Source organism: Vespa velutina, chromosome 4 (genome assembly GCF_912470025.1).
Source record: "Vespa velutina chromosome 4, iVesVel2.1, whole genome shotgun sequence".
In the NCBI taxonomy this organism is placed as follows: Eukaryota; Metazoa; Arthropoda; class Insecta; order Hymenoptera; family Vespidae; genus Vespa; species Vespa velutina.
Window position 1 is genome coordinate 3,624,442 of NC_062191.1, and position 26,470 is coordinate 3,650,911.

Genomic DNA, 26,470 nt, shown 5'->3' on the forward strand with positions numbered 1-26,470 from the left:
TTTTAACTTATATTTCTATTATATTTGATAAATGTAAAATATAAAAGTATAATATTCCTAGTTAATTTGTCCGAAGAGAATATAGAAATATCTATAATCACGTCTAATCGGACGTCGTGATTCTACGTAAAAAGCATCCATTCCGTACTGACGAAACGATCGCCTAAGTCGACGATCACGGAAACAGCAGTTGACAAAACCTTCTGTGTGATATTATATGGTAGTTGAAAAGTTTTCGTTGATCGTATTCGAAGGAAGATTTTATGTGTTCTCCTTCGAAAGTTAGTGATAATCAGTCATTGTGTTAATAGATCTTGTTCCAGTAAAAAAGCCAAGCGTCAGTTCACAATGAGCTTCCTATTGTAAGTTTTTTCTAATAGAAATTTCGATTTATTCTATGTCTTCGCTTTTACTCCATTAAACTCACGATAAGAACATTATAGTCAAATTTGATATAGGAAATGTTAATTGTATACTTTGATCAATAGATCTTTTCGAAATATGGATTATTTTATAAAAATGATGGAATATCACTGAAAAAGAATCTGCCATTAGAGAAAGGACTGCCGGTCGTATTATCTATAAATGTTGACAGATTCTTTTTTTACACGGATATTTCATTTTTACAGCAAAATAATGTTTTCTAGATTTTATTAATATTTTTTTTTGATACGTGCGAAAATGTTATCGATAGATAATTTCGATGTGATTATATTTATAAAAGGTGCATTGATAATGTGCATACAATATAATCTCAATTTATATATGCAGCCACTATGAATCATCCTTCAGGAAAAATATGTTTCATTATTTTATATATATATATATATATATATATATATATATATATATATATATTCTAGAGTTTCAATGTTGTGATACTTTATATATATATATATAAATATATGTATATATAAATATATATATATATAAATATATATATATATAAATATATATATATATATATGTATATGTATATATGTATGTGTATTTATTTATTTTTTCTTTTAATCAAAGAAAAAATTTTCTAATGTTCCAAAATATATCAAATAGAGGAAAATATTTAAAAAAAAATTCAAATAGAGGAAATTATTTATGTTTTTCTTTTATTATTTCATTTAGTATATAAATGAAAACTTGATGATAAATAAATAACAATTTTGATAAGATACAATGGAGATAACTTGCTATCTATTCAGCGAAGTAATAAATTCATATCTGTCAGTTTTACATTATCCGACTGTAAATTCAACGTTTCTGGATTTCTTAAGTGGAAGCCGATCATCGAAAACCTTTAAGCCAAAGAAGAATATCCCTGAAGGAACTCATCAATATGATTTGATGAAACATGCAGCAGCTACTCTTGGTTCTGGAAATCTAAGATTAGCAGTTATGCTTCCAGAAGGAGAAGATTTAAATGAATGGGTCGCTGTCAATAGTATGTATTATTATATTATATTAAAGTATATATTGAATTTGAAATTTATTACATCTATTCATAAATCTTATTATTAATAATAATAATAATAATATTTTTATTATTATTATTATTATTGTTATTATTATTATTATTATTATTATTATTATTATTATTATTATTATTATTATTATTATTATTATTATTACAGCTGTTGATTTTTTTAATCAAATCAACATGTTATATGGCACTATCACAGAATTTTGTACAGAGGAAAGTTGTCCGATAATGTCAGCAGGTCCAAAGTATGAATATCACTGGGCAGATGGTCATACCGTAAAAAAGCCAATAAAATGTTCAGCTCCAAAATATATTGATTATTTAATGACATGGGTACAAGATCAATTGGACGACGAAACATTGTTTCCTTCCAAAATCGGTAATTTAATTTACTTTTATAGATGATATTGTAAATAGAGATATATTTAAAAAAAAAAAAAAAAAAATAAATATATTTTTTCATTCCATAGGCGTACCATTCCCAAAGAACTTCTTATCAATTGCAAAAACAATATTAAAGCGATTATTTAGAGTATATGCACATATTTATCATCAACACTTCAGCGAAGTTGTACAGCTTGGCGAAGAAGCGCATTTAAATACGTCTTTTAAACACTTCATATTTTTTGTTCAGGTATATTTATATAAAAAATTAAATATACCCATTATTATATACAATATAATATTAAATGTATATATATATATATATGTATATACATTTTTTTTTTTTTTATATTTAGGAATTCAATTTAATTGAACGAAGAGAATTAGCACCATTACAAGAATTGATAGAGAAGTTAACTGCCAAGGATGCACGATGAATTATTCATGTGATTGTATACCCAGAAACTCCTCCAAAGAATCTCACCCACATGGTATTTGCTAACAAATGTGTAATTGCATATAATATTATGGAATTAATTACATTAATTACAATAGGATTTTTCTTATAAAGTGTGGGTCAATGGTTGAAAGGAGGTATTTATTTGACATTGGAATAAGCTAATACCGATTTTCGCAGTTTTTATTTTGAATGAAAAAAAGAAAATGAAAAAAAAAAAAAAAAAAAAAAAAAAAAAAGGAAGCTTAGAATTTATGTTGAATAGACTATTGACACACACACACATATGTTTCGTAAATGAATTAACCATTTTTGTTTGTACATACACTCTTAGGAATGAGGGTCGTATTAATCGTATTAATAGGAATTATCAAATTTTAAGATAAATTTTATTTCGTGTATCTAGGAGTTGTCCTTTCAATTTTCCTTTATGTAATTATTAAATCAGGTTGTAATATGCGTGTAATTTTAGAGATACGGAGAATTGAAAAAAATTGCCTTTATTAGACAATAAGTGTTTCAATCGTGTTGTAGGTACCATATAAGTAGATTTTTTACTATAAAAACCATACCCCGGTAAAAAGTTAAAAGACAATTATTTATTGACCCTCTTCCTAGAGTATATGATATAAAATAAGAATTAAAATATTTAAATTAATCTTTGTGGTATATTCGACTATAATCCATATGCATATAATGGCAATGACTACAAAGGGTGAGAATTATCAATGTAGACTTTTGTACAATATTTACACATCTAACACACAGCATAGTAAACGATTTATGTTATATTTAGTAGCGACACATTCTAATCAGTTAATACGGTTTGTTGTGAATTATAATTTATTATATCTAACGAGCTTTGTACTTCAAGTTTTCAACTTGTAATTGAAAAAGGATCATCTTATAAAAGATTATCTTATATATATATATATATATATAATCTGTGTAGAATATTGTATATGCTGAAGGTTGGAATTATGATGTTAAGTGATTTAATATTTAAACATATCTAATTGTGATCCATATTATTTTGTTATAAAATATAATTACACACGATCGGATGCAAAAGTAAGGTAATTTGCTATTTGGGCAAACTGCATATAGATAGAGAAAAAAAAAAAAAAAAGAAAAAGAAACGAAAAATGAGAAAATGATGTTGAAATAGCATTTAATCATTGTAATTTCGTATAATTGCTTTTATACTTACATTACATTGAAAAGGAAACGTTGTCACTTTTTTATCATAGTTTTTATATTATAATCACGTGTAATGTTTTTGTCATCGAAACATTACATATTGTTGGTATATATATGAAGGTACTAAGTTAATACATATACTTATATTATTATCATATTATTTTAATATATTAAAACATTTAGACGATCTTCATGTGTTAATTGCTTATATAATATTACATATAGTAATAAGCTTTATTTTCTTTTTATGCATCCTATTTTATACTTGTCATATGTTCAAATGCATATTGTTATTTATGCATAAGGTCAAGAAAAAAGAAAAATATGTATTTGTTATAATGATTTGAAAAGAGCAATCACATTTCTGATATCATCAAATTTATATATTCGTATATTACATATATAAATTGGCTTTTTATAAAAGCAAATAAAAAAAATCATGAAAATCAGTAGAAAAATATAATCAAGAAATTTATATATATATATATATATATATATATATATATATATATATAGATAATTTTATTATTTGCTCGCTTAACTATTAGCAATTTTATTTTTTATATTCACATTAAGTTCGTCTATTATGAAGACATCTGTTCGTAAATATACGTACATCGCTAGTAATACATGTGATATCTTCCGATTTAATCGAAAGGTTCAATACAATCTTATCGAGGTCCACGAGTATAATAAATGTATTTTATTATAACGATGATATATACGATAAATAGCTTTGATAGATTGAATAGCGAATGATTTAGGAAAATAATGGAAAAATGAAGAGAAGGAAAAAACGAGATATATTTGCAAGGCATTAAATGTAAACGTATCTAGATGATTTACAATAACTGATTATATTCTATAACAATGACTGTCTTCTATCCAGTACTTAAGAATACAAATAAAAACAGAATACAGAATACGTGTCTTTTGTAAAGAGACATCATATACATATATATATTTGTATTAAATTAGTAATAATATAGAAAGCGATGTTGCCTATATACGATATTTCGCATTAATAATAACATTAATTTTTATTAATATTAATTATATATTATAATTTCTATTATCATTATTATTTTAATTATTGTTACATTATTTTATTATTATTATTATTATTATTATTATTATTATTATTATTATTATTATTATTATTTTAATTTTATTTTAAATGTAATTACATTTAAGTGTCTATTTTACATGTCGATAGCACATTATCATAATAGACCATTATCATCAATCAATACCATTTATATTTTCGTAGTAAATCGCTATACTATAAAATAATACGTATTAAAAATGAAGCTTCGATTCTATTATATTTTGTAATCTTACGACTGAATTATATCCCATTGTGTATGTGATTAATATTTTTATTATTTTAATATTGTTTTTCTTTTGAAAAAAAGAAAGAAAGAGGAAAAAAAATACTAAAAGCGTAAATGATATATTATAAAAGATCGTATAATGCTTGCTTGCTTGCAATTCCTATTTAAGATGCGCAAAGAAAGAGAGAGAGAGAGAAAGAGAGATAGAGTAGGTATAATTAACAAATAGTATCACTTCACTATATTATGTGTAAGGATTTTTGTTTGGTATAGAGTTGGTCTGAGAAATACTATACGTTCCTGTGCTCATAATAAATATTGTTAAAAAAATTTTTTTTTTTTTTCATTGTCATTTGAAAAGAAAATTTATGCAAAAAAAGAATTGTGTTGTCGTTTATTAAAATATGTAATTATTATTATTATTATTATTATTATTATAATTTTTTTTTTTTATATATAAATATTTTTTAACAGACAAAATATTGAATATAATAATATTTGCTAAAGGAAGAGAACAAAATTGTCTAATTCATTTCAAATGGTGCTTCTTATTAAATACGTCTGTTTCAATATGTACAATTTTCAATGATTAATGGTCTACTTGTTTTGTATACTCAAATGAAATATATTTGTGCAATGTAAATAACAATCTTTCGCAAATAAATAAAAATAATCGCGTATATATAACCGAATGTTACATATGTGTGTGTGTGTATATATATACATATATATATATATATATATATATATATATATATATATATATAATTTTATTATTCGTTCGCTTACTATTAACTATTAGTAATTTTATTTTTTATATTCACATTAAGTTCATCTATTATGAAGATATTTGTTCTATCATTTGTTTATCATTTGTTATATAACATTGTTAGTAATGTATGTGATATCTTCACTTTTAATTGAAAATTTTTATATAATCTTATCGAGATCCATGAGTACATTCAACTCTTTACGATTTTTATAATCATTATTTTTACAATTCACCGTTAATGTTTATTTCTTTTTTACAACTTCTTTCTGTATTATATAATTTTTGAATAATTTTTATTTTCACTTGATCTAATTTAACAAACGTTATTAATCTGTTTGACCAATAATCACGAGTATATTATAATAAAAAATGTTTATAACTTGGAAAGGAAGCATTTCATATAACTTTTTTTCATTCTTACAATAAATAGAATATGGTCTTAAAGTTTAGCGATCTATTTCTGAAACACCCTGTATTTACAAAGCCATGTATATATTTTTTTTTTTATTTAAAATAATTTCATATATACTTAAAACATGCATATTGCAAATACGTAATTGAAAAAAAACAAAGTAAATAAAAAAAATAGTAATTATTCAAATCTTTTGAATGAAATTCAAATGTTTCCTTTTATTTTTTCTTTTTCTTTACAAGATATATGTATTTTTGTAGTTTAGACGTATAGTTCAGACATAGACAGAATTTATATTAGTGTTACGAAATTATACTTCTTAATTACATGTTTACTTGATTTAATTTATAATTTGTTTATAATTTATAATTATTAATTTATAATTATTAATTTGTTTATTATCGCGATCGTAATATAATTAATATAAGATTATATAAGTTTCACTTAAAATAACTCTTTAAATATTATATAAGTTTCATTTAAAATAATTCTATAAATATTTAAATAGTGGATATGGCAGATAAATAATTGAAAAAAAAAGAAAACAAATTAAAATAACAAAAAGAAATGTTAATTATGTAGATCTTTTTAATGAAATTTTAATGTTTTTTTTTTTTTTTTTTTAATACATGTAAAAGATAGTATTCAAATTAATATAATAATAATTATAGTCCCCAACTAATATAACGTAACACAACGATGATTATTTGTGAAGAATCCGTTATCATTCTAATTAGAAAGTATATTGAAATCATTCGAAAAGCTAGTGATTTTTATTTAATATAACGTTTACGTGCTATAATGTTATGCGAATCTTTTATTAAGATAAAATTAAAACTTAATGATAAAAAAAAATATATATCAATTTTAATGAGAAAAGAAAAATAAATTATTTTATCGTTCATTTAATTGATCATTTATTTACTTTTAATTGTACATTGAAAATATATCTACAGACATTATTCATTCGAGTATATATTGTGAAGATTCTTTTTTCAGTATATAAATTTCATTGAAAGAAAATGAAATTATTCATATTATTCTTTTTTTTTTTTTTTTTTTTTTTTTTTTTTTTTTTTTTTTTTTTTTTTTTTTTTTTTTTTTTTTCAGTGTAGATCGCAATGTTATTTTAATTATAAAGGAATTAAAATTTCAAATTGTTAATAAATAATAAAATATTTTGCATTTTTTCAATATACAATCTTATCCGTGGTAAGTGGTGTTTATTAGAATATATAATTAAAATTAAATTAATAATTTAATAATTGTTTATTAGCAAGATGAATTTGTTTTATTGAATGATAATATTTCTTTTTTTATTTTCATTTCTCTGTTATCAAATTTTCGTCGATAAATTCAAAATATAAATGTAACAAAATACAATTATAACTACGTTTCTTTTGTGGACTTTCATCTTAACATCGTTATAACTTTTCTCGCTCTTACTTATATGCCCCACCATCGATAGACTGTCGTACGGCATATTTACACGACGACAGCTCGTGTAAATATGCTGTACGCTTTCGAAGTCGGTTTAGTATTATGTCGGCATTCAAAATAAGTTAACACGAGATTGAATTGTTGTTTTATAGATGTTGTGATTGGTATAATCAGATGTTACATAACATTTTATATTTTATATTGTTTTCCTTTTCTTTTTTATTTTTATTTTATCTCTTTTCATTTTTCAATGTCGCAAAATTATATCATTACATTTTTAATATAACAATAGTTACGACGTGAATCGAGAGAGTGTAATTTTTTTTTTTCTAATAACAGATTCATGGATAAAAAAAATTTACAAAAAAATGAATATCTTAGCAATAATATATTCCTTCTTCTTGTTTGCTTTTACTTTCGATTATTGGGTAAGTATACAAATTCAGGAAATAACAAGAATTTCAAAATATAAGTACATATTATATACATATACGAAAATACATATATGTATATATGCGAGAGTAATTCGTAAGATTTGCTTTTTGTTTCTTTTCTTTTTCTTTTTCTTTTCTTTTTTTAAACATAGAAATTGTATTCTTAATATGAACGAAAAAAAAAAGAATCCACCGACTTTTCACGAATTAACTATTTTGGATAAAATATTTCTTCGAACATTTGGACAAAAGAAATTGCATTATTCATTTATTTCAGAAAATCTTCTATTTAATAGAAAAATGTATATTAAGAACGATGATGTTAATATTGGGTTGTATAATGTATCCGATTATTAGGATGAGACTTAAAAAACATCAATATTGTCCACCTTTGTTAAACAGAATATTCTTTTGGACGGCTACTGATATTGCAAGAAAAATTCGTATGAAAGAGGCAAGTTTTTTTAATATTTACATGTGTAATCAACTAAAACTAATATTTGAAATAATAAAAAAAGAAAATCTTTCTACAAAAAAAAAGCAAACAAAGAAAGAAGAAAAAAAAATGATGACATATTGGTTATTATATTGTACTTCAATATTCATATATATATATATATATATAGATTTACAAGTAAAAATATTGTTATACACAATCGCAAATAGATACTATATAATTCTCATTGATAATTATTGTCTATACGTTTTAATTTAATATTTTTTCTTTTACTTAATTTTTCTTAAATTTCATAATCAGTCATTAGCGTGTGATTTATTTTTCTTGAGATTAGAATGAATAAGTTTTTATAACTATTGATTTTTAAACTCATAATTTTTCAATAAATCATTTTCGGAGATAATTTTATACGAACATTTTTTTTAATGGATATTATCAATTAATTTACTCGATATTATCAATATATGATAATAATGTACTATGAGAAATAATGTACTATATATATGTGTGTATACGTACACCCACACACACATACACATAACTATATAGTACCTAATTTGTATACAGTAGGAATAGTTATCCGTAAAAGAATTCCGTAAAATAATGATAAAAGTATTTATATTATGTTGATAGTTTAATTCGATGATCGGTATATATAATTTTTATTTTGATATTTGACAATAATCATCGAATTTGTAACAATGTATTTTTCACTTCATCATTTACATGAAAATAATTCGAGGAAATAAATATCCTGAATAATTTATTTTAATGATGATTTCAATGAATTTAGGCATTTTGACAGATTCGCCAGTTATACTATGTTATATACAATATACTATATATACTATAAATGTATATATATTACATATTATAAATATTCATACTTTAATAAATAAATATATATATATATATATATATATCACATAATATGAATATTGATACTATATTATAATATTATAATTATTAAATAATTTTCTGATAGAAAATCTTTTCAAAAGAAATAAAATGATTGATCGTGAAATTCTATTATAGATCACCAGTGAGGAAGTTGTATCAACGTTTATTGCTCGTTGTAAAGAAGTTAATCCTATATTGAATGCTATTGTCGAGGACAATTATAAAAATGCGTTAAAAGAAGCTCGTGCTGTCGATTATTTTTTAAATACAACTACGCAATCTATAGAGTATATCGCGAAAGAAATGCCATTATTTGGGGTTCCCGTAACAATTAAAGCTAGCATCGCCGTAAAAGGTGAAAATATTTTTCTTTTGATCAAAAATTATTTACATACGTACATATATATATACATATATATACATATATATACATATATATATATATATATATATATATATATATATACGTATGTACGTATGTATATTAATTAATGATAAATATTTTGTAAAAGTCTATTATAAGTGTATCTAAATATTTTAATCAATATAAATAATTATGTAACAAGATGTTACATATGTAATAGGGTATTATATAATAGGCTTTTATGTAATAGAGTGTTGTGTCATTTATATTACGCATAATAATATTTTCTTTAAAATAATGAACAAATGTTTTAAATTATTGATTGAATAAATAGAAGCTTAAAGAAATGTTTACATATGTATGACAATTTTTGATGGATATTTATGTCAAATTGATATTTTTTTAATGATTTTCAATTGAAAATTTTGTCAATGTGATCGTTTCTAAAAGAAAGAGAGAGAAAGAGAAAGAGAAAGAGAGAGAGAGAAAGAGAAATAGCATTCTTTAAAGTAAACATATAATCAGAAGTGGAAGTATAATACTTGTATTCATATATTGCTCAAACCTCTAACGAGTTCAAGGTTTTAACATCGTTTTTTTATGGAATATAGTTGTATTTATCGCAATCCTCTTTCGTTTTATGTTGCTTCATTACATTTTTTTAATATCAAAAAAAAAAAAAAAAGAAAAAAAAAGAAAGAAGAAAGGAAAACAATGCACATAATTATTGAGAACGAAATTTAAGCACGAGTGAAAAATGTTTAATAAATCCATCTCACATACATGTATAACATTTGCTTATATAGAAATATATTGTTAAAAAATGTTATATATGCTAATATTTAATATATATATATATATATATATATATATATATATATATTATATTTCATACTTATTTATCAACGTAGATACAATTTTGCAGATTTTTGGAAATTATTATAAGCAAATATAAACAATATATTATTTCCATACCTTGCATATAAGTATATAAATATGATTTTATTATTTAATTTTTTATACAATTGTCTGATAAACGAAATATCATTTTTATATAGATTTTAGTATCGCGGTAGGAGTGACAAGCGAAAAACATATAAAGGCTAAAAAAAATGCACACGTTGTAAGAAAGATTCGTGAAGCCGGTGGTATTATTTTGTTAACGAGTAATACACCTGAATTATGCATGTTTTGGGAAACTTTTAACAATATCATTGGTAGAACGTCAAATCCTTATGATACGAGAAGAACAACTGGTGGTTCAACGGGAGGCGAGGTTTGTATTATATAACAAAATTCAAATATATATTTTACATATGTAAATATATATTTCTTTAATTATATAATAGACACAAAATATACTCTGATATATAATCTATATAAAATATATAATGTATAATATAGTATCTCTCTCTCTCTTTCTCTCTTTCTCTCTCTTTCTCTCTCTCTTTCTCTCTCTCTCTCTCTCTCTCTCTCTCTCTCTCTCTCTCTCTCTCTCTGCATATATATATATTTTTTTGTATAAGTTAAATATCTTTTTTTTTTTTTATATAAAATATATTAATATAATTTGTTTCTGATATACTTCTTTTTTTATTATATCTAATTAAATTGAAATATTTAATTTTATATAAAATTATAATATGTACATATATATATACACATATATATATATATTTATATATGTGTGTGTGTGTGTGTGTGTACGTGCGCGTATCTATATATCATGAATAAATTAAAATATATAAAATTAAATAAAAAAAATTATAAGATATATATATTTTTTTATACTCTTTTCAGGCTGCGCTTATAAGTAGCGGTGCTTCTTTGATGGGTTTAGCATCCGATGTTGCGGGATCGATAAGATTGCCTGCTATGTTTTGTGGTATTTTTGGTCACAAACCAACATCCTGTAAGAAATAGCTCATATTTTTTTTTTGTTTTATTTTTATAACACAATATATATATATATATGTATTCGTGTACGCGTGCGTGTATATAATGTAGATAAAAGATATATTTATTAACGAACAAAAAATTTACTTATTAACAAATTATTCAGCACAATAATATATCTTCTTTATTATATTTCTTATTTAAGTTTAATTTATACTCTTTCGAAATATTATTTTTAATAATATGAATTTAATAGATTGGATTTCATGCGAGGGTCACAGACCAATAGGTACGAATAAAAAATGGAATAATACTTTCACGATTGGTGTGATGACGAGATACGCTATTGACCTTCCTTTAATTTTAAGAAGTATTACAACATCTAAGGAATGTATGAAATGTCTTGATCGTCAGGTATGTATATATTAATATCTATCGCTATATTATTTTATTTATATATTCGTCATTTCTTACGAGGTTCATTTAAAAATTAATAATTATAAAATATAATTTATAATTTTTGTTCTTCTTTTTTCTCTTTAAACACAATATCAACTACGAAATGTTTTCTATACATTTAACTTTGTACTTGTATAATAATTTATGATATTTTATAACAGGGAAGTACAAAATAATTATAATAATCATGCATTTTAATGACATCGGCATTGTAAAACATTTTTACGCGTATAGAATGATTATTTTAAGAAATGACAAGAATTTTTACCTTTCTGATATAAGTAATTAAAGAAAAAAAAAAAAAAGAACAAAAATTTATGAAGGTAACATTACAATTTGAATATATCTCATCGACGCATCAACTTCGTCTATTTAATATATTTCGAATATATGAATTTTCTAAAATATATATATATTATTTTTATTTTTTTTATTTTTTTTATTTTTTTTATTTATTAGGTGGACATTGGAGAAATCAAGATTTTTTATCTCGATGACAAATATTGTAAAATATTAGGCTCGTCCATTGAAATGGAAATCAAACTTGCTATTAATAACTTGACCAATCATTTAAAATTGACTTACCAATGTCAAGTTCAAAAAGTTAGTTATTATATATAATTTTTATATTATATAATTTTTATTACATATATATTTTTTATATTATATATATATTTTTTTTTATTATATAGAAGTATTACAACATTTTCGTATGAAACAACTCAAAATTATTATAGTCAAAATAGTCAATTATTATAGTAACAATAGTATATATGTGTGTGTGTGTGGGTGTATTTATTTATATGTTAATAGTTTGTGTCACTATTTATATTGAAAATGAGTTGTTCGCAAATATAAATGTTGTATATATGTAAATAAACATAAATATTCGCTCATTGAATTATGCTAATTAGATAATATAGAATTTTTTTTATTATTGTTATAGGTGGAATTAAAAAATTTGAAATATGCGATGGAAATAGGGAGTCTTACTCCTTTTGAATTAAATAAAACGGAAACCATTTTTAATTTGAACGATGGAACGAAGGTTAGCATAATTAATTGTATAAATAATTTCTATTTTTTGTGTATTATAGGAAAAAAATTATATAAAAATATTATAACATATATATATATATCTATAGCCATGGAAAAGCGTATTCCTTGTTTTGGTGCAGCGCTTATTTAATTTTAATTCTCACACATGGGGATCTATATTGTATGGAATTCTTGTGAGATTTTTAGAAATATTACCGGCATCGTTTTATAAAGATATTTTGAAAAAGCGTAGTTTACTTAAGAAAGAACTTGAAGTAAGTATTTATTATTAATAAATATACACATCGTAAAAATATTTACTTGTTATTACTAATATTATTTATTATTATAGTATTTATATGAAACGTATGTCTCTCTCTCTCTCTCTCTCTCTCTCTCTCTCTCTCTCTCTCTCTGTGTATATATAATTATAATTTTATATTTCTTTTATTTCAGCAACTTTTACATAAAAATGCTGTTTTGATTTGTCCAACTTTCCATGCATGTGCACATTATCATTCGGAAATATATTACAAGTTTTTAAATATAGCTTATATGAATATTTTTAATTCGTTGAGTCTTCCTGTCACACAATGTCCTATGGGTTTGAATAGAAATGGTTTACCCATAGGTTTACAGGTATATTAATATTATTTAGTTTATTTTATTTTTACAAATATATGAATTAGTGATTATAAAAATGATCAGTATGAAAATTATCGAAAAATTGTGATATTCAATATCATTGATATTATTATAGATTTTTAAATAATAATTATATTTTCATATATTGCATGGACAACAAAATTAATATAATTTTTTTTTTTGTGTTAACTTTTCTTTTTTTTTTTCTCTCTAATTAGATAATCGCTAATGATTCTTGCGATCATTTAACAATCGCATTGGCTAAGGAAATAGAGAAACAATTCGGTGGTTGGCAAGTACCACCTAGTAATATTAATACAGTTACTTAACATAGATTTTTATTATATATTAATCAATTAATTGGTTTGTTTTCTTAATAAATTTTAGATAATTGACTTGATATTTAGAGAATCATATTTTTATAATATATTGTACAAATTAATATTTACAATATTATACAAATAAATTTTGTATATCAAAATATCTAACCTTAATATTTTCTTCATATAGAAGAAGATAAAAGTAAAAAAACTCGAGAAAAAGATTTATTTATACTATAAGTTGAATAGAATAATTTTATATAGTTGATAGAGTATACAATTTTTAAATCTATTTTAATCGTTTGAAAAAAATTCAAAATACATGTTATTTTTTATAATAACCAGTTTATACACATTAATTAGTTATGTACATATCACGTATATATATATATATATATAATATGTATAATATATAATAATAATCTAATAAAAGAAACAAAGTGGCCATACGAATTAAAAGGAGTCATTTTTTCAAACACATCACAGAAGTCGAGTTATCGATATCTCGAAGTTATTTAGAGATATCGAATTTTTTTCACAACATATCGATTGTGTCCACGCTGATATTCCTACATATATTCAGTGAGTATATAAAAAAAGATTTGATGTTGCAAAATTTCTTCCTTTAATTCACAATATATAGAGATTATTTTTTTTTTTTTTTCGATATAAACAATTCCGAAGATTTTAATTAATAAAGGATCGAAGTGTGAGTGAATAATGTTTCTAAATTTAATTTTGAATATAGTCTTTAATATCAAATAAGACGTTAGAGATTTTTTATATATATGTGTATATATGTATCTTTTTGCAATTGGTAAATATTTTTTTATTTGAAATTTTAAAAATATGTCAGTCCTATCGTTTCCATTTATTAACATTTTTCTTGCTATTTTAGAATATACTTTTTTCTTTTTTTTCCTTTTTTTGTATTTTTTTTTTTTTTGTATGTAATCTATTGTGTTGTAAGTACACACATTGTACGTTATACTTGTATGTAATCTAAATATGTCTTATTTATAATGATATGAATGCCTGAAAAAATACGTTTTCTTTTTTAAGTCTCACATCATTTTAAGATGTCTACATCAGCTATATACATATTGGATATGAAGGGCAAGGTGTTGATCTCTCGTAATTACCGTGGAGATATAGAAACAGGAGTAATAGAAAAGTTTATGCCTTTAGTGATGGAACGAGAAGAAGAAGGTAATCTTACACCTATTATCCAGACATTAGAGTGCACATATGCTTATATAAAATATAATAATCTTTATATCGTTTCTACAACAAGGAAAAATGCCAATATTTCTTTGGTTTTTGTATTTTTGCATAAAGTGGTACAAGTAATGCAAGAATATTTTAAAGAATTAGAAGAAGAGAGTATAAGGGATAATTTTGTTGTAATATATGAGCTTCTGGATGAATTATTGGATTTTGGTTATCCTCAAACAACGGATAGCAAAATTTTACAAGAATATATTACACAAGAAGGTCATAAATTAGAAATACAACCTAGAATTCCAATGGCTGTGACTAATGCTGTATCTTGGAGATCAGAAGGTATTAAATATCGCAAGAATGAAGTCTTTTTGGATGTAATAGAATCTGTTAATCTTTTGGCAAATGCCAATGGAAATGTATTGAGTTCTGAGATCGTTGGTGCTATAAAAATGAGAGTATATCTATCTGGGATGCCAGAATTGAGACTTGGTCTAAATGATAAAGTATTGTTTGAATCGACTGGACGAGGTAAATCCAAATCAGTAGAGTTGGAAGATGTCAAATTTCATCAATGCGTAAGACTTTCAAGATTTGAGAACGATCGAACAATTTCTTTCATACCACCTGATGGAGAATTTGAATTAATGTCTTATAGATTGAATACTCATGTCAAACCATTGATATGGATTGAATCGGTTATAGAGAGACATGCACATAGTAGAGTAGAATACATGATAAAAGCTAGATCTCAGTTCAAACGTCGATCTACAGCTAACAATGTGGAAATAGTAATACCTGTGCCAAATGATGCAGACTCTCCTAAATTTAAAACAACTATTGGTAGTGTCAAATATTCTCCTGAACAAAGTGCAATTACTTGGTTCATTAAATCCTTCCCAGGTGGAAAGGAATATTTAATGAGAGCACATTTTGGTTTACCATCTGTTGTTGGAGAAGATATAGAAGGCAAACCACCGATTCAAGTAAAATTTGAAATTCCTTACTTCACTACTTCTGGGATTCAAGTGCGATATTTGAAAATTATTGAGAAGAGTGGTTATCAAGCATTACCATGGGTTCGTTACATTACACAAAATGGTGATTATCAGTTGAGAACAAATTAATTATATTAACACAGTTAAATGAAAATATTTGAGATGACAAACGATAGAGTGCGATGTTTCCAAGGAAACTTCAATACATACAATTGTATCTAGTTGCAAAAATCGAATATTTTAAATAATCAAAAGATTAACTTCTTCTGAATAGTGTATGTAAGAAATGCATAGATTTGCATAATTTAATCTTTAAATTAAATGAAAAGAATAATTTTTATGATTCTAATCTTATAAAACTGATTTTATGTACATACATTACTTATCCAACAAATTTCAACAGAAATAATACTTTATACTTACAAATACTTAAAATATTCTAAGAAAATATTTTAAACCTGCTATTGATATTTATATATTGAGTAAATCGTATTTTTTGTATATATAATAAAATACATCTATAATTCATATAATTCATTATTCGAATATATATTCGAACATATATGTAAATATATATACATAAAACAATATATTATTACGAATATAATATTACGAAGTATAAATTGAAATTAGTTTGGTTATATATATATACTATCTTGGTTAACTATCTTGGTTATATATATATATATACTATCTTGGTTAACTATCTTGGTTTTATATATATACTATCTTGGTTAACTATCTTGGTTAACTATCTTGGTTATATATATATATACTATCTTGGTTAACTATCTTGGTTATATATATATACTATCTTGGTTAACTATCTTGGTTATATATATATATATATATATATATATATATATATATATATATATATATATTTATATATATATATATTTATATATTTATATATATATATATTTATATATTTATATATTTATATATATATATTTATATATTTATATATATATATTTATATATTTATATATATATACATATATATTGTAATTATATAACTATATGAAACAAGCACGAGTAATTATATGATGATATTGATAACAAAGTGACATTATATCATTATATTAGTATAAAATTTATAATTCTAAATGTATAACTCATCACTTTTATTAAAAAATTTTTGAGATGTAGATATTGTTGGAATAAATAAGTTTATGTAATAGCATTTAATGTGATCGCTTGCATAGCCATTAATGAGTTAAAATATCATTAACCATTTCGCTCCGACGGGCGTTTATATACGCCTTCGAAGAATGACCATTCATGTACAAAGAGCGTATATATACGCTTTGAAAAAGTGGGCGCTTGGGTACAAAAAGCGTACATATACGTTCATATCATATGTACTTTAATTTCATACTTTACATGAGGTACTTTAGTTAATTGAGTATCTGTCAATGCTGCAAACTTTAAAAACATGAAATAAAACACTAACAAGACAAGACGATATTGTGTTTCGTTTTAACGATACACAGTTTCAGTCTTCTTTAGAACATTGCCAGTGACGGATATATACCAGTAAATATTCAATTTCTGCCTTTGTGATAATATGTTGAGTTTTAAAATATTTAATTTTTTAGACCCATTATCAAAACATGGGGAAAAGAAAATTTAAGAGAATATTTTTCGCGAGTGAGAACAGACACGATTTATGTTCGGCTTTAAATACTTTAATAATTTCGTTGTATTAATATTACATGAACATTATAATAAAATATTTTTAAAAAATATATTTTAATTATAGATTTTTATATTTTAGAAAGTAAGATGATATTACTGAATATAATAAATATCATTGTAAAATTTAGAGAACAAGAAACAACTTCTAATTATTTCGTAGCATTCCGTACTTTAGTGTCAACTACTCAGTAATGCGAACCGTTCACAGCGATCAACATTGTGGCACAAGTGCTCCGGAACGAAAGGGAGGTTAAAAACTAAAAATTAATAAAAACATTTGTAATTATTTTTTAATAACGAGTGGCCAAATTGTATCATCGAACATATCAGTATTTAATCATTGAAAAGTTTCGACCAAATATATATATATTGTTTTATTAAAATTTTGAAACTTTTGTTTCGACTTTAGTTTATTCAATGTTATATATCTAAATTATAATTATTTCCTTTTCGCGCCATTAACGTTTAAAAACGTATATTAGTAAGTAATTTCAATTTGATTGATAATATGTAAAATTATTTGATCACAGTTTAAATAATTCACGAAAATAAATAAAAAGAACATAAACGTATTACTAAAGAAGTTCCTTACGTATTATAATTAATTCTTTCCTTGATAAAGTATTATATAATCATGATATGGAATATAAGAGTGTTTTACAACGACTGAAAAGTATTATATTATATTATTGAAGAGTGGGAGTTGAATGTAAGTATTTCTATTTAGTAATACGTAGTTTAAGTTATTTTCAGATACGCGTTATTTAAAGACATCGTACGATCATATATACATATAAAGTAAATGATTTCGGTGTGTGTATAAATATACTTAAAACTTAAAACATATATCCTGTCGAATTTGATTATTTTTCAATTTCGTTAAAAAAAAAAAAAAAAAAAAGAAAAAAAAAACGTTGAAACGTTTCGTGTTAATAATTATTATAGTGTGCTTTGAAATTGAAAACAAAAAATAAGTGGTTTAAGAAGGATTAAAAATTTAGACAACCAACAAAATTAAGTAAGTAAATGCCAAAATACATGTAAGATTTATTAATTATTTAAGTAATATTTTAAAGAAATATTTATAAATATATTTTTACTTATAACGTGCATATATTAGGTGAACCGGAAAGTAATGTTTCTGCGCATGTTGATATTTGATTGTGATTAAAAATAAGAACTTGTTAAAAATTTATTCGTTTGAATTTAATTTAAGAAAGCGACATTATTTTCCGGTCCATCTAATATACATTCACGTCATTTTTTTCTTGTTTTTTGTTTATTTCTCTTTTATTTTTTTATTACTTTTTTCTTTTTTTTTTTTAATACACAATATAAATAAAATAATATTTAATCATTGGTATTTAAAAAGATCAGTAGGCTTAATACGGCAAAAAAAATCAAATAAAAAATCTTTACCCTTAAAGAAATAGATTATATAATAATTTGCAATATAAAGATCAATTTAATTGTATGACAATTTATTAGATTTTATAAAAATGTATATAATAAGTATTATCAGTATTGAATATTAGATTACTTATAGTTTTACTATTTTTTTTTTCGAACAATTAATATTTACATATCTCATTTAATATCGAGAAAACAAATGTTATGAAATAATTTTTTGATATTTCTTTTTCTTTTATACATATATAATATTTAATATTCGTATATAATATTTAATATATTATATATATATATATATTTTTTCTTGTAAAGAAAAAAATTTGTTTAGAATATTTCTATTTAAACAAATATAAAAAATTCACTAAAATTCACTTTCATCATTAATAAATCTAACATATAAACTGAAAAAAAATGAATTATCAAACAAACGAAGTTGAAAGAAAATATTTTAATTTCTCGGTTAAGATTGGGTCGATAGATCATGAACAAAAATAATTTATTCTGTTTTTCTATATTTATTTATGCGTGTATTTAACGTATTTTCAATGTATTTGCATTTGCGTAATACCTGGTATTTACATTGAACTGAAACGTTAAATTACATGACATCAAACGTATAAGATGACACGATGATTTTTTTTATATTTGTTGAAATTAATTCATTTGTTTTTGCTCTTCCTTTTTTTGTCTTCTGCTCATTTATGAGAATTCATTTTAAACTCCATTATGGCACATTATTTCTTGGAAATTATTGAGATGTTTTTTTATTGTAATTAATTTATTCTATATATATTTCTTCGTTAGATTTATTTAAATGGAATATTATTTCTAACGAAGAAATTCGATTCAGCAATTTTCTTTCCTTCTAATGTGAAGATCATTCTCTCTCACATTCACTTTCTCTCCATCTTTCTCTTTCTCTCTCACTCTCTCTTGCCCCTTCTTTCTCTTATTCTCTCGTTCTATTTTTTATAATGACTAAACGGTCTTTCGACTAAAATGATCAGTTTTATCGGACTTGGATACTACATAAGGAAGATGTCCACACAATATAAAAAAGTTTTTATTTCGTAATTTAATGAACTTTGACATTATTTTGAATTTGTGTTATTACAGTAAAAACTATTTTTCTAAAGTACGATGTTATGACCATTTTTGATTATATCATATTATTTTTTGTTTTTTTGTTTTTTTTATAATTACGTGAGAAATAATACGATTCTTGAGAGAAAGAGAAATGAAAAAGGGGAATATTAAGATAATTTAGAATGTGCCAAAGGTATACATTAATAAACATAGTTAATATTCGTTTAGATATTGGGTCATTGTATTATTTTATATTGAATCAATAAGTGCAACGATAAAAAATAGATTTTAATACGAATTGTTATTCTATGTTTGTTACCATATAGATGGCCCATCTATCTGTATAGACGTGTAATGAATAAAATTTCACAAGACATTCGTCGAAATTTCACTTAAGAGAATTTTGATGAGAATACTGTTCTTCTTTTTTTTTTTTTTTTACGCGAAATAATTTATTTATTTATATAATTGTTATTGATTATATTAAAAATCTGTTACATGAAATTTCCCTTTTTTTTATCTCTCATTAATGTATATATATATATATATATATATATATATATATATATATATATATATATATTTTTGTGTGTATATGATATGATAATAAGAAAAAAAAAAGAAAATATATAATATATAAACGAACAGTGCAGTGTTTACGTTAATGCATCATAAATGTCATATCAAAATACATTACATTTATGATTTACAAACTTTTTTACATATTATTTTATGATATTATTTGTTTTTTTTATTATTTTATATAAGATAAATGGATGACATTATTCAAGATATGATTTAGACGACGATTAATATTATTAAACGATAATCAAACGTTAAAGTGAAATAACAAGGTAAGAATCAATTTTTTTAATTTCTTTCTTTCTTTTTTTGCTTTGTTGACACAATTATTATGTTACAATATTTTATTTCTTTTTTGTTTTTCTTTCAGAAGTCCCAAGATGAATTTGATCATTTTTATACCGGCTATATTTCTAAAGTTTTTTTTCAATATGTTATATTTTATTAATAAAAAGTTCAATTATAAAAAACCGCAACGAATTCCTCCTACCAATAATCATTTATTTAAAATGTCAGCGAGTCTACTTGCTAAAAAGATCAGATTAAGAGAAGTAAGTATGTTAAAAATAATATATTTTTTTTACATTTGGTTATGATAAATATTAGGGGGACCGGAAAGTAATGTCGTTTCTGCACAAGTCAATATTTGATTGTGATTAAAAATAAGAACTTGTTAAAAATTTATTTTTAATTTAATAATTTAATTTAATTTAATTTTTGAATTTAATTTAAGAAAGCGACATTACTTTCCGGTCCACCTATTATACGTAATAATTAAATTTAATTTACATGCAAGTTATTAAAAATATCTTTTTTCAAAACATTATATATATATATATATATATATATAAATTGTATATATAAATAAAAATAAATAATCTATATTATTAGTCTATATAATAATTTATATTCATTTTCACATGGATAAATCTTGTTTTTTTTTCTTTTAAGATTACAAGTCAAGAATTAGTAGAAGCATATATCCAACGTATAAAACAAGTAAATCCTATTTTAAATGCCGTGATTGAGGATAGATTCCAAGAAGCCTTGGAAGAGGCAAAGATTTGTGATAAAAATATCAGAAATGGCAAAATTACTATTTCCGAACTCGAAAAGCAAAAACCATTATATGGCATACCCTTCACGGTTAAAGAATCGTGTATGCTCAAAGGTATGACAAGCATATATTTTATTTGAATATTTGAATTATTTATATTATAAATTATGCAAAAATAATTGACTGATAGAAAATTGCTCATTTGAAAGTTTTATTCCACCTAGATTCCACGTTTTTTTTTCTGCTAATTTGTTATTAATTATTATTACTTTTTAATTCGTAACCATCGAAATTCATTAAGCGCACGAATTTCGTATAATTTATATAAAAAGATAAAATAATTTTGATAGCACCAAATTTTCTATAAAATCTATCATTTATTTAATTTAAGATCCTTTAAATATGACGAAATAATTAATGGTAATCACGTTGTATGATTTATTCTGTGATTAAAAGGAAAGAAAAAGAAAAAAAAAAAAAAGAAAAAACGAACAACAAAATTAAGGATTATCAATAAAAATAAATTTACGATTAAAAGTATATAATATGAAAAGTATATTATATAAAAATATACATTTCTTTTTTTTAGGATTGAGTTATACAGGAGGTTCTTATGCTCGAAAAGGAATAAAAGCATTGGAAAATGGAAAAGCGGTAGAAATGTTGAGAAATGCAGGTGGTATACCTTTATGCGTTACAAATACTCCAGAATTATGTACGGGATTCGATTCTTACAATTTTTTGTTTGGAAGGACATGTAATCCATACGATATAAGATATACAGCTGGTGGTTCGTCGGGCGGAGAAGTAAAAATAATAATTATTAACGATAATTAAATATTTTTAATTTTATCATTTTCTTTTATTTAGTTTGACTTCTCTAATAGCATTAATATGATCGATTACTGAAAGAAGTATAATTTATTTATAATATGATATATTGTGTTATATTATTTAGAATGGAAATTTAATTTATAAAAAGAGAAGTAGTAAATAAAAATCATATTATTAAATGTTATTAGATAAAAGCAAAACATTATAAAAGCAATAAGAGATTTATAATTAATATATTAGGTCTTATTATATCTATAATTTTTTCACCTTCTGTATACTATTTCTCTATCTCTCTTTCTCTCTCTCTCTCTCTCTCTCTATATATATATATATATATATATATATATATATATATATAAAACGTTTTATATATATATATATATACATATATATATATATATATATAAAACGTTTTATATATATATATATATATATATATATACATATATATATATATATATAAAACGTTTAATTTGTTTAAAAGGGAGCACTGATAGGTTCAGGATGTTCTTTGATAGGACTCGGTTCTGATATATCAGGATCGATAAGAATACCAGCCCTATTTAATGGTATTTTCGGACATAAGCCAACAACAGGTAAATCAACTTTTTTTTTCTAATGTAATCCTATTAATAAATAATGTTATCGAAATATGCATCATTCATGTATATTTTTTTTTTTATTTCTTTAAATATATTAATTATAATTCTAGGAATTGTCTCGATAAAAGGTCATTTTCCGTCCAGCGACAATATCAAATTTAAAGAATGCCTACTAATTGGACCTATGACAAGATATGTCGAAGATTTACACTTGGTTATGAAAATATTGACTGCTACATACAATCGAGATTTATATTTGGATGATCCGATTGATTTAAAAAAATTAAAAGTTTTTTATTTGGAGGATTTTGGATCTTCCATGGTTTTAGTTCCAACTCAAAAGGAAATACGAGCTTGTATTAAAGAGGCAGTTAATCATTTAAAATATTGTGGCTCTGAGATTAAAGAAGTAAGAAAATTAATAATAAATATATAATAATTAATCTATTGTTAATGAAATAATAAAGGACAGGTTACAAATTTTCTATGTGATATTAAAAAATAAAGATTACTCCTTTCTCGAGATTTTTTAATCTAAAATTTCTTTTTTGCAGATTATAGCAAAGAATGTCCTTAAGTTTGTAGTTTTATAATTCGACAGGAAAAGAAAAGATAAACGTAAAAAATCTCGAAAAAAAAGTAATTTTAATTTGTAATACGATCTAGATACTTTTAATTCATCTAAATGTCGGATATCTCATTAATAAATGTTTCTCTTTATGTAGGATGATTAATTTAATTTTTTTATTTCTTTTTGCTTCTTTTTGTTCATTATTACGAAGAACAAAAATTATAAATTCTGAATTTTCTTTACATAAATATTGACGTACATATGTACGTAAAACTCTTTACAAAAAATTCATTATACAATTTATTTTTTAGCCTATCGTCTCGATTTTATCGTCTCGTTTTTATCGTCTCGAAGAAAATTAATAAATTCATCGTTGCATTATCAATACATATTATCTATTCGAATATTTTAGATTTAATGTTTTACAATATGAAAATTTTATCTAAAAAATTAAATCTGAATCTTATTATTTTTCCGTAATAGAATATCCGACATTTTATCGATCGAATGATCCATTTTATTAGATTTTCATCAAGTTAAAGAGAAAATAAAAGTTATTGGTCGATAAGTCACATACTTTCATACATCCCGTAATAACCTTTTAGTTAGAACATAATAAGTGAAGTCTAACAAGCGAAATCTCACTTTCTCTTCATCATTTTTACTATTTTCTTCGAGCTTATCTCTTTTAATACAAACTCTTTTCCATTTCGTTGGATGAAACGTTTCTTCTCATTGAAAATTTCTAATCTTACATAAAAAGAAAAAGAAATCGTATAATACATAGATATATCCATCGAATAAATCATTAACAATTTTTTATTATTATTATTATTATTATTATTATTATTATTATTATTATTATTATTATTATATTAATTTTATTACACAATTTTTTTGTTAATTCGTAAAACAAATTGTCTGTTAAATATTAAAATAAAAGTTAATTTTTTTTTTTTCATATCCATAGTATCCAGGTAATTTAGCTCACAATATCGAAGGGATCTTAATTAATTTTTTGTCTTTAAGCGAAATACAAATTTTATTGGATCCAAATGATTCCAAGGTAATTTTATTGTTTCTTTGTTTATATCTTTAAACAAACTTTTAATAGCAACATACATATATTTATTTATATTTATATCTCTTTGATTTTGAATACAGAATGAAAAACAATTGTTATATGAATTGCCAAAGTCACTATTAGGTATTTCACAATATACGTTCGGAGCGATCTTTCTAAAGATTTTAATATCTATGAATAAAATCCTGAAGTACTCGAAGGAACAAGAATTTAACATTCAAAATCAACGTCAACATTTTATAGTAAGTTTTTATTATTATTATTAACAATTATAATTATATTTTTTTTAATGAGAAATTGTCACAATGATTCTAAAGAGAACAAATATGTCAACACTTTATATTTATCAGCATGTATCATATTTATATATAGTAAATTATTATCATTGATAATTATGATTATATTTTTTAAATAACAAATTATTATACAATGAAAATTACATTTTATGTCAAATTAAATGAAAAATATTAACTGCAATGTTTTATATCATAGGATTTGTTAAGTAACAACGGTGTGTTCATTTTCCCCACATATCCAATAACAGCGCCCATAGGCAAAGTAATAATTTTCAATCCAATGAGTTCTATATATTCCAATGTATGGAATTTATTCGGTTTTCCAGCAACTAATGTTCCCATGGGTATCACAGTGGATGGTTTACCCATTGGTTTACAGGTAATAATGGAACTTCTTATTTTTTATCTATTTTTTTTTGTTTTATTCTCTCAAACTTTATTGTATTTCATTTATTTCATTTAAATTTATAAATATTTTATCATAGGTCATTGCTGCTCCTTATCAAGATCGTCTATGCTTAGCAGTAGCTAAAGAATTAGAACGATCATTTGGTGGTTGGATACCACCTTATCCAACCTGTTAATATGTATATTGAATAAATTATTATATAATATTGAATCAAAAATATTTTTTCTTTTTAAAAAATTTGAAGAAATATGATATTTAATTCTGAAAATATTAATGCATGTGCGTATATATAATTATCGAGAATGGTTATGGAGTGATTAAAAATTGGAGCTTAACGATTAAAAAAAAGAAAAAAATAGTAATTACATAAAGGAAAAAATATTTTGTTCTTAATAAAATGTGTTATGAATATTAACAATATAGTAATTGAATATAACAATTTGTTTTTTTTTGTTTTTCTTTATTTTGCACAACTTAATACATCTTATTGCCTGCTGCCTTCCCACTTTTCCAACAAACTCGAAAAATAGATATTTTATACATAAGTAATAGTAAATTCATAAGTTTACACGAACACGAAAAGTGCACGAGTGTTGTTTATTTCTCTCTCTTTCTCTCTCTCTCTCTCTC

The 26,470-nt window shown here is 23.0% G+C and overlaps 4 protein-coding genes across 16 annotated transcripts; all 4 read left to right on the forward strand.

Annotated features, from left to right (window-relative positions):
• The first annotated feature begins 128 nt into the window (after positions 1–128).
• Positions 129–2,589, forward strand: LOC124948630 (MOB kinase activator-like 1). The gene is made up of 5 exons (XM_047492503.1): positions 129–362; positions 1,272–1,438; positions 1,629–1,856; positions 1,948–2,111; positions 2,218–2,589. The coding sequence occupies exons 1-5, from the start codon at positions 349–351 to the stop codon at positions 2,296–2,298; spliced, it is 654 nt and encodes a 217-aa protein (XP_047348459.1). The 5' UTR covers positions 129–348; the 3' UTR covers positions 2,299–2,589.
• Positions 2,590–7,250: 4,661 nt separating this feature from the next.
• LOC124948632 (fatty-acid amide hydrolase 2-A-like) lies at positions 7,251–14,200 on the forward strand. Of its 5 annotated transcripts, XM_047492507.1 has the most exons (12): positions 7,254–7,640; positions 7,816–7,904; positions 8,188–8,364; positions 9,403–9,622; positions 10,690–10,907; positions 11,432–11,543; positions 11,784–11,941; positions 12,446–12,589; positions 12,933–13,034; positions 13,132–13,299; positions 13,481–13,663; positions 13,888–14,200. In XM_047492507.1, exons 2-12 carry the CDS (start codon positions 7,845–7,847, stop codon positions 13,996–13,998), a joined length of 1,653 nt encoding a protein of 550 aa, XP_047348463.1. In that variant the 5' UTR covers positions 7,254–7,640; positions 7,816–7,844; the 3' UTR covers positions 13,999–14,200. The 5 variants fall into 5 exon arrangements, with proteins under 5 accessions (XP_047348464.1, XP_047348463.1, XP_047348462.1 ...); XM_047492506.1 differs by having other exon boundaries at positions 7,254–7,904; XM_047492508.1 differs by lacking the exon at positions 13,132–13,299 and having other exon boundaries at positions 7,251–7,904.
• A 245-nt stretch (positions 14,201–14,445) lies between these two features.
• LOC124948634 (AP-1 complex subunit mu-1) lies at positions 14,446–16,734 on the forward strand. Of its 4 annotated transcripts, XM_047492515.1 has the most exons (3): positions 14,689–14,806; positions 15,052–15,198; positions 15,284–16,734. In XM_047492515.1, the coding sequence occupies exon 3, from the start codon at positions 15,339–15,341 to the stop codon at positions 16,335–16,337; it is 999 nt and encodes a 332-aa protein (XP_047348471.1). In that variant the 5' UTR covers positions 14,689–14,806; positions 15,052–15,198; positions 15,284–15,338; the 3' UTR covers positions 16,338–16,734. The 4 variants fall into 4 exon arrangements, with proteins under 4 accessions (XP_047348470.1, XP_047348469.1, XP_047348467.1 ...); XM_047492514.1 differs by lacking the exon at positions 14,689–14,806 and adding an exon at positions 14,446–14,571 and having other exon boundaries at positions 15,052–16,734; XM_047492513.1 differs by having other exon boundaries at positions 14,634–14,698; positions 15,052–16,734.
• A 485-nt stretch (positions 16,735–17,219) lies between these two features.
• LOC124948404 (fatty-acid amide hydrolase 2-B-like) lies at positions 17,220–26,176 on the forward strand. Of its 6 annotated transcripts, none has more exons than XM_047491967.1 (11): positions 17,220–18,618; positions 21,174–21,259; positions 21,358–21,538; positions 21,939–22,158; positions 22,634–22,851; positions 23,363–23,474; positions 23,591–23,889; positions 25,022–25,117; positions 25,216–25,377; positions 25,628–25,810; positions 25,917–26,176. In XM_047491967.1, exons 3-11 carry the CDS (start codon positions 21,368–21,370, stop codon positions 26,013–26,015), a joined length of 1,560 nt encoding a protein of 519 aa, XP_047347923.1. In that variant the 5' UTR covers positions 17,220–18,618; positions 21,174–21,259; positions 21,358–21,367; the 3' UTR covers positions 26,016–26,176. The 6 variants fall into 6 exon arrangements, with proteins under 6 accessions (XP_047347923.1, XP_047347922.1, XP_047347927.1 ...); XM_047491966.1 differs by lacking the exon at positions 17,220–18,618 and adding an exon at positions 18,637–18,927; XM_047491971.1 differs by lacking the exon at positions 17,220–18,618 and adding an exon at positions 18,637–18,927 and having other exon boundaries at positions 21,361–21,538.
• Positions 26,177–26,470: the final 294 nt, after the last annotated feature.

What these genes read in the sequence shown, in the direction of transcription:
- LOC124948630 (XM_047492503.1), top strand. An exon ending in TGAATGGGTCGCTGTCAATA is followed by an intron (nt 1,439 to 1,628) that starts GTATGTATTATT and finishes TTATTATTACAG; the next exon opens with CTGTTGATTTTTTTAATCAA. An exon ending in ATTGTTTCCTTCCAAAATCG is followed by an intron (nt 1,857 to 1,947) that starts GTAATTTAATTT and finishes TTCATTCCATAG; the next exon opens with GCGTACCATTCCCAAAGAAC.
- LOC124948632 (XM_047492506.1), top strand. Translation starts at nt 7,845, where the DNA reads ATGAATATCTTAGCAATAATATATTCCTTCTTCTTGTTTGCTTTTACT. An exon ending in AGCTAGCATCGCCGTAAAAG is followed by an intron (nt 9,623 to 10,689) that starts GTGAAAATATTT and finishes ATTTTTATATAG; the next exon opens with ATTTTAGTATCGCGGTAGGA. An exon ending in TGGTCACAAACCAACATCCT is followed by an intron (nt 11,544 to 11,783) that starts GTAAGAAATAGC and finishes TGAATTTAATAG; the next exon opens with ATTGGATTTCATGCGAGGGT.
- LOC124948404 (XM_047491967.1), top strand. Translation starts at nt 21,368, where the DNA reads ATGAATTTGATCATTTTTATACCGGCTATATTTCTAAAGTTTTTTTTC. An exon ending in AGAATCGTGTATGCTCAAAG is followed by an intron (nt 22,159 to 22,633) that starts GTATGACAAGCA and finishes TCTTTTTTTTAG; the next exon opens with GATTGAGTTATACAGGAGGT. An exon ending in GTGGCTCTGAGATTAAAGAA is followed by an intron (nt 23,890 to 25,021) that starts GTAAGAAAATTA and finishes TCATATCCATAG; the next exon opens with TATCCAGGTAATTTAGCTCA.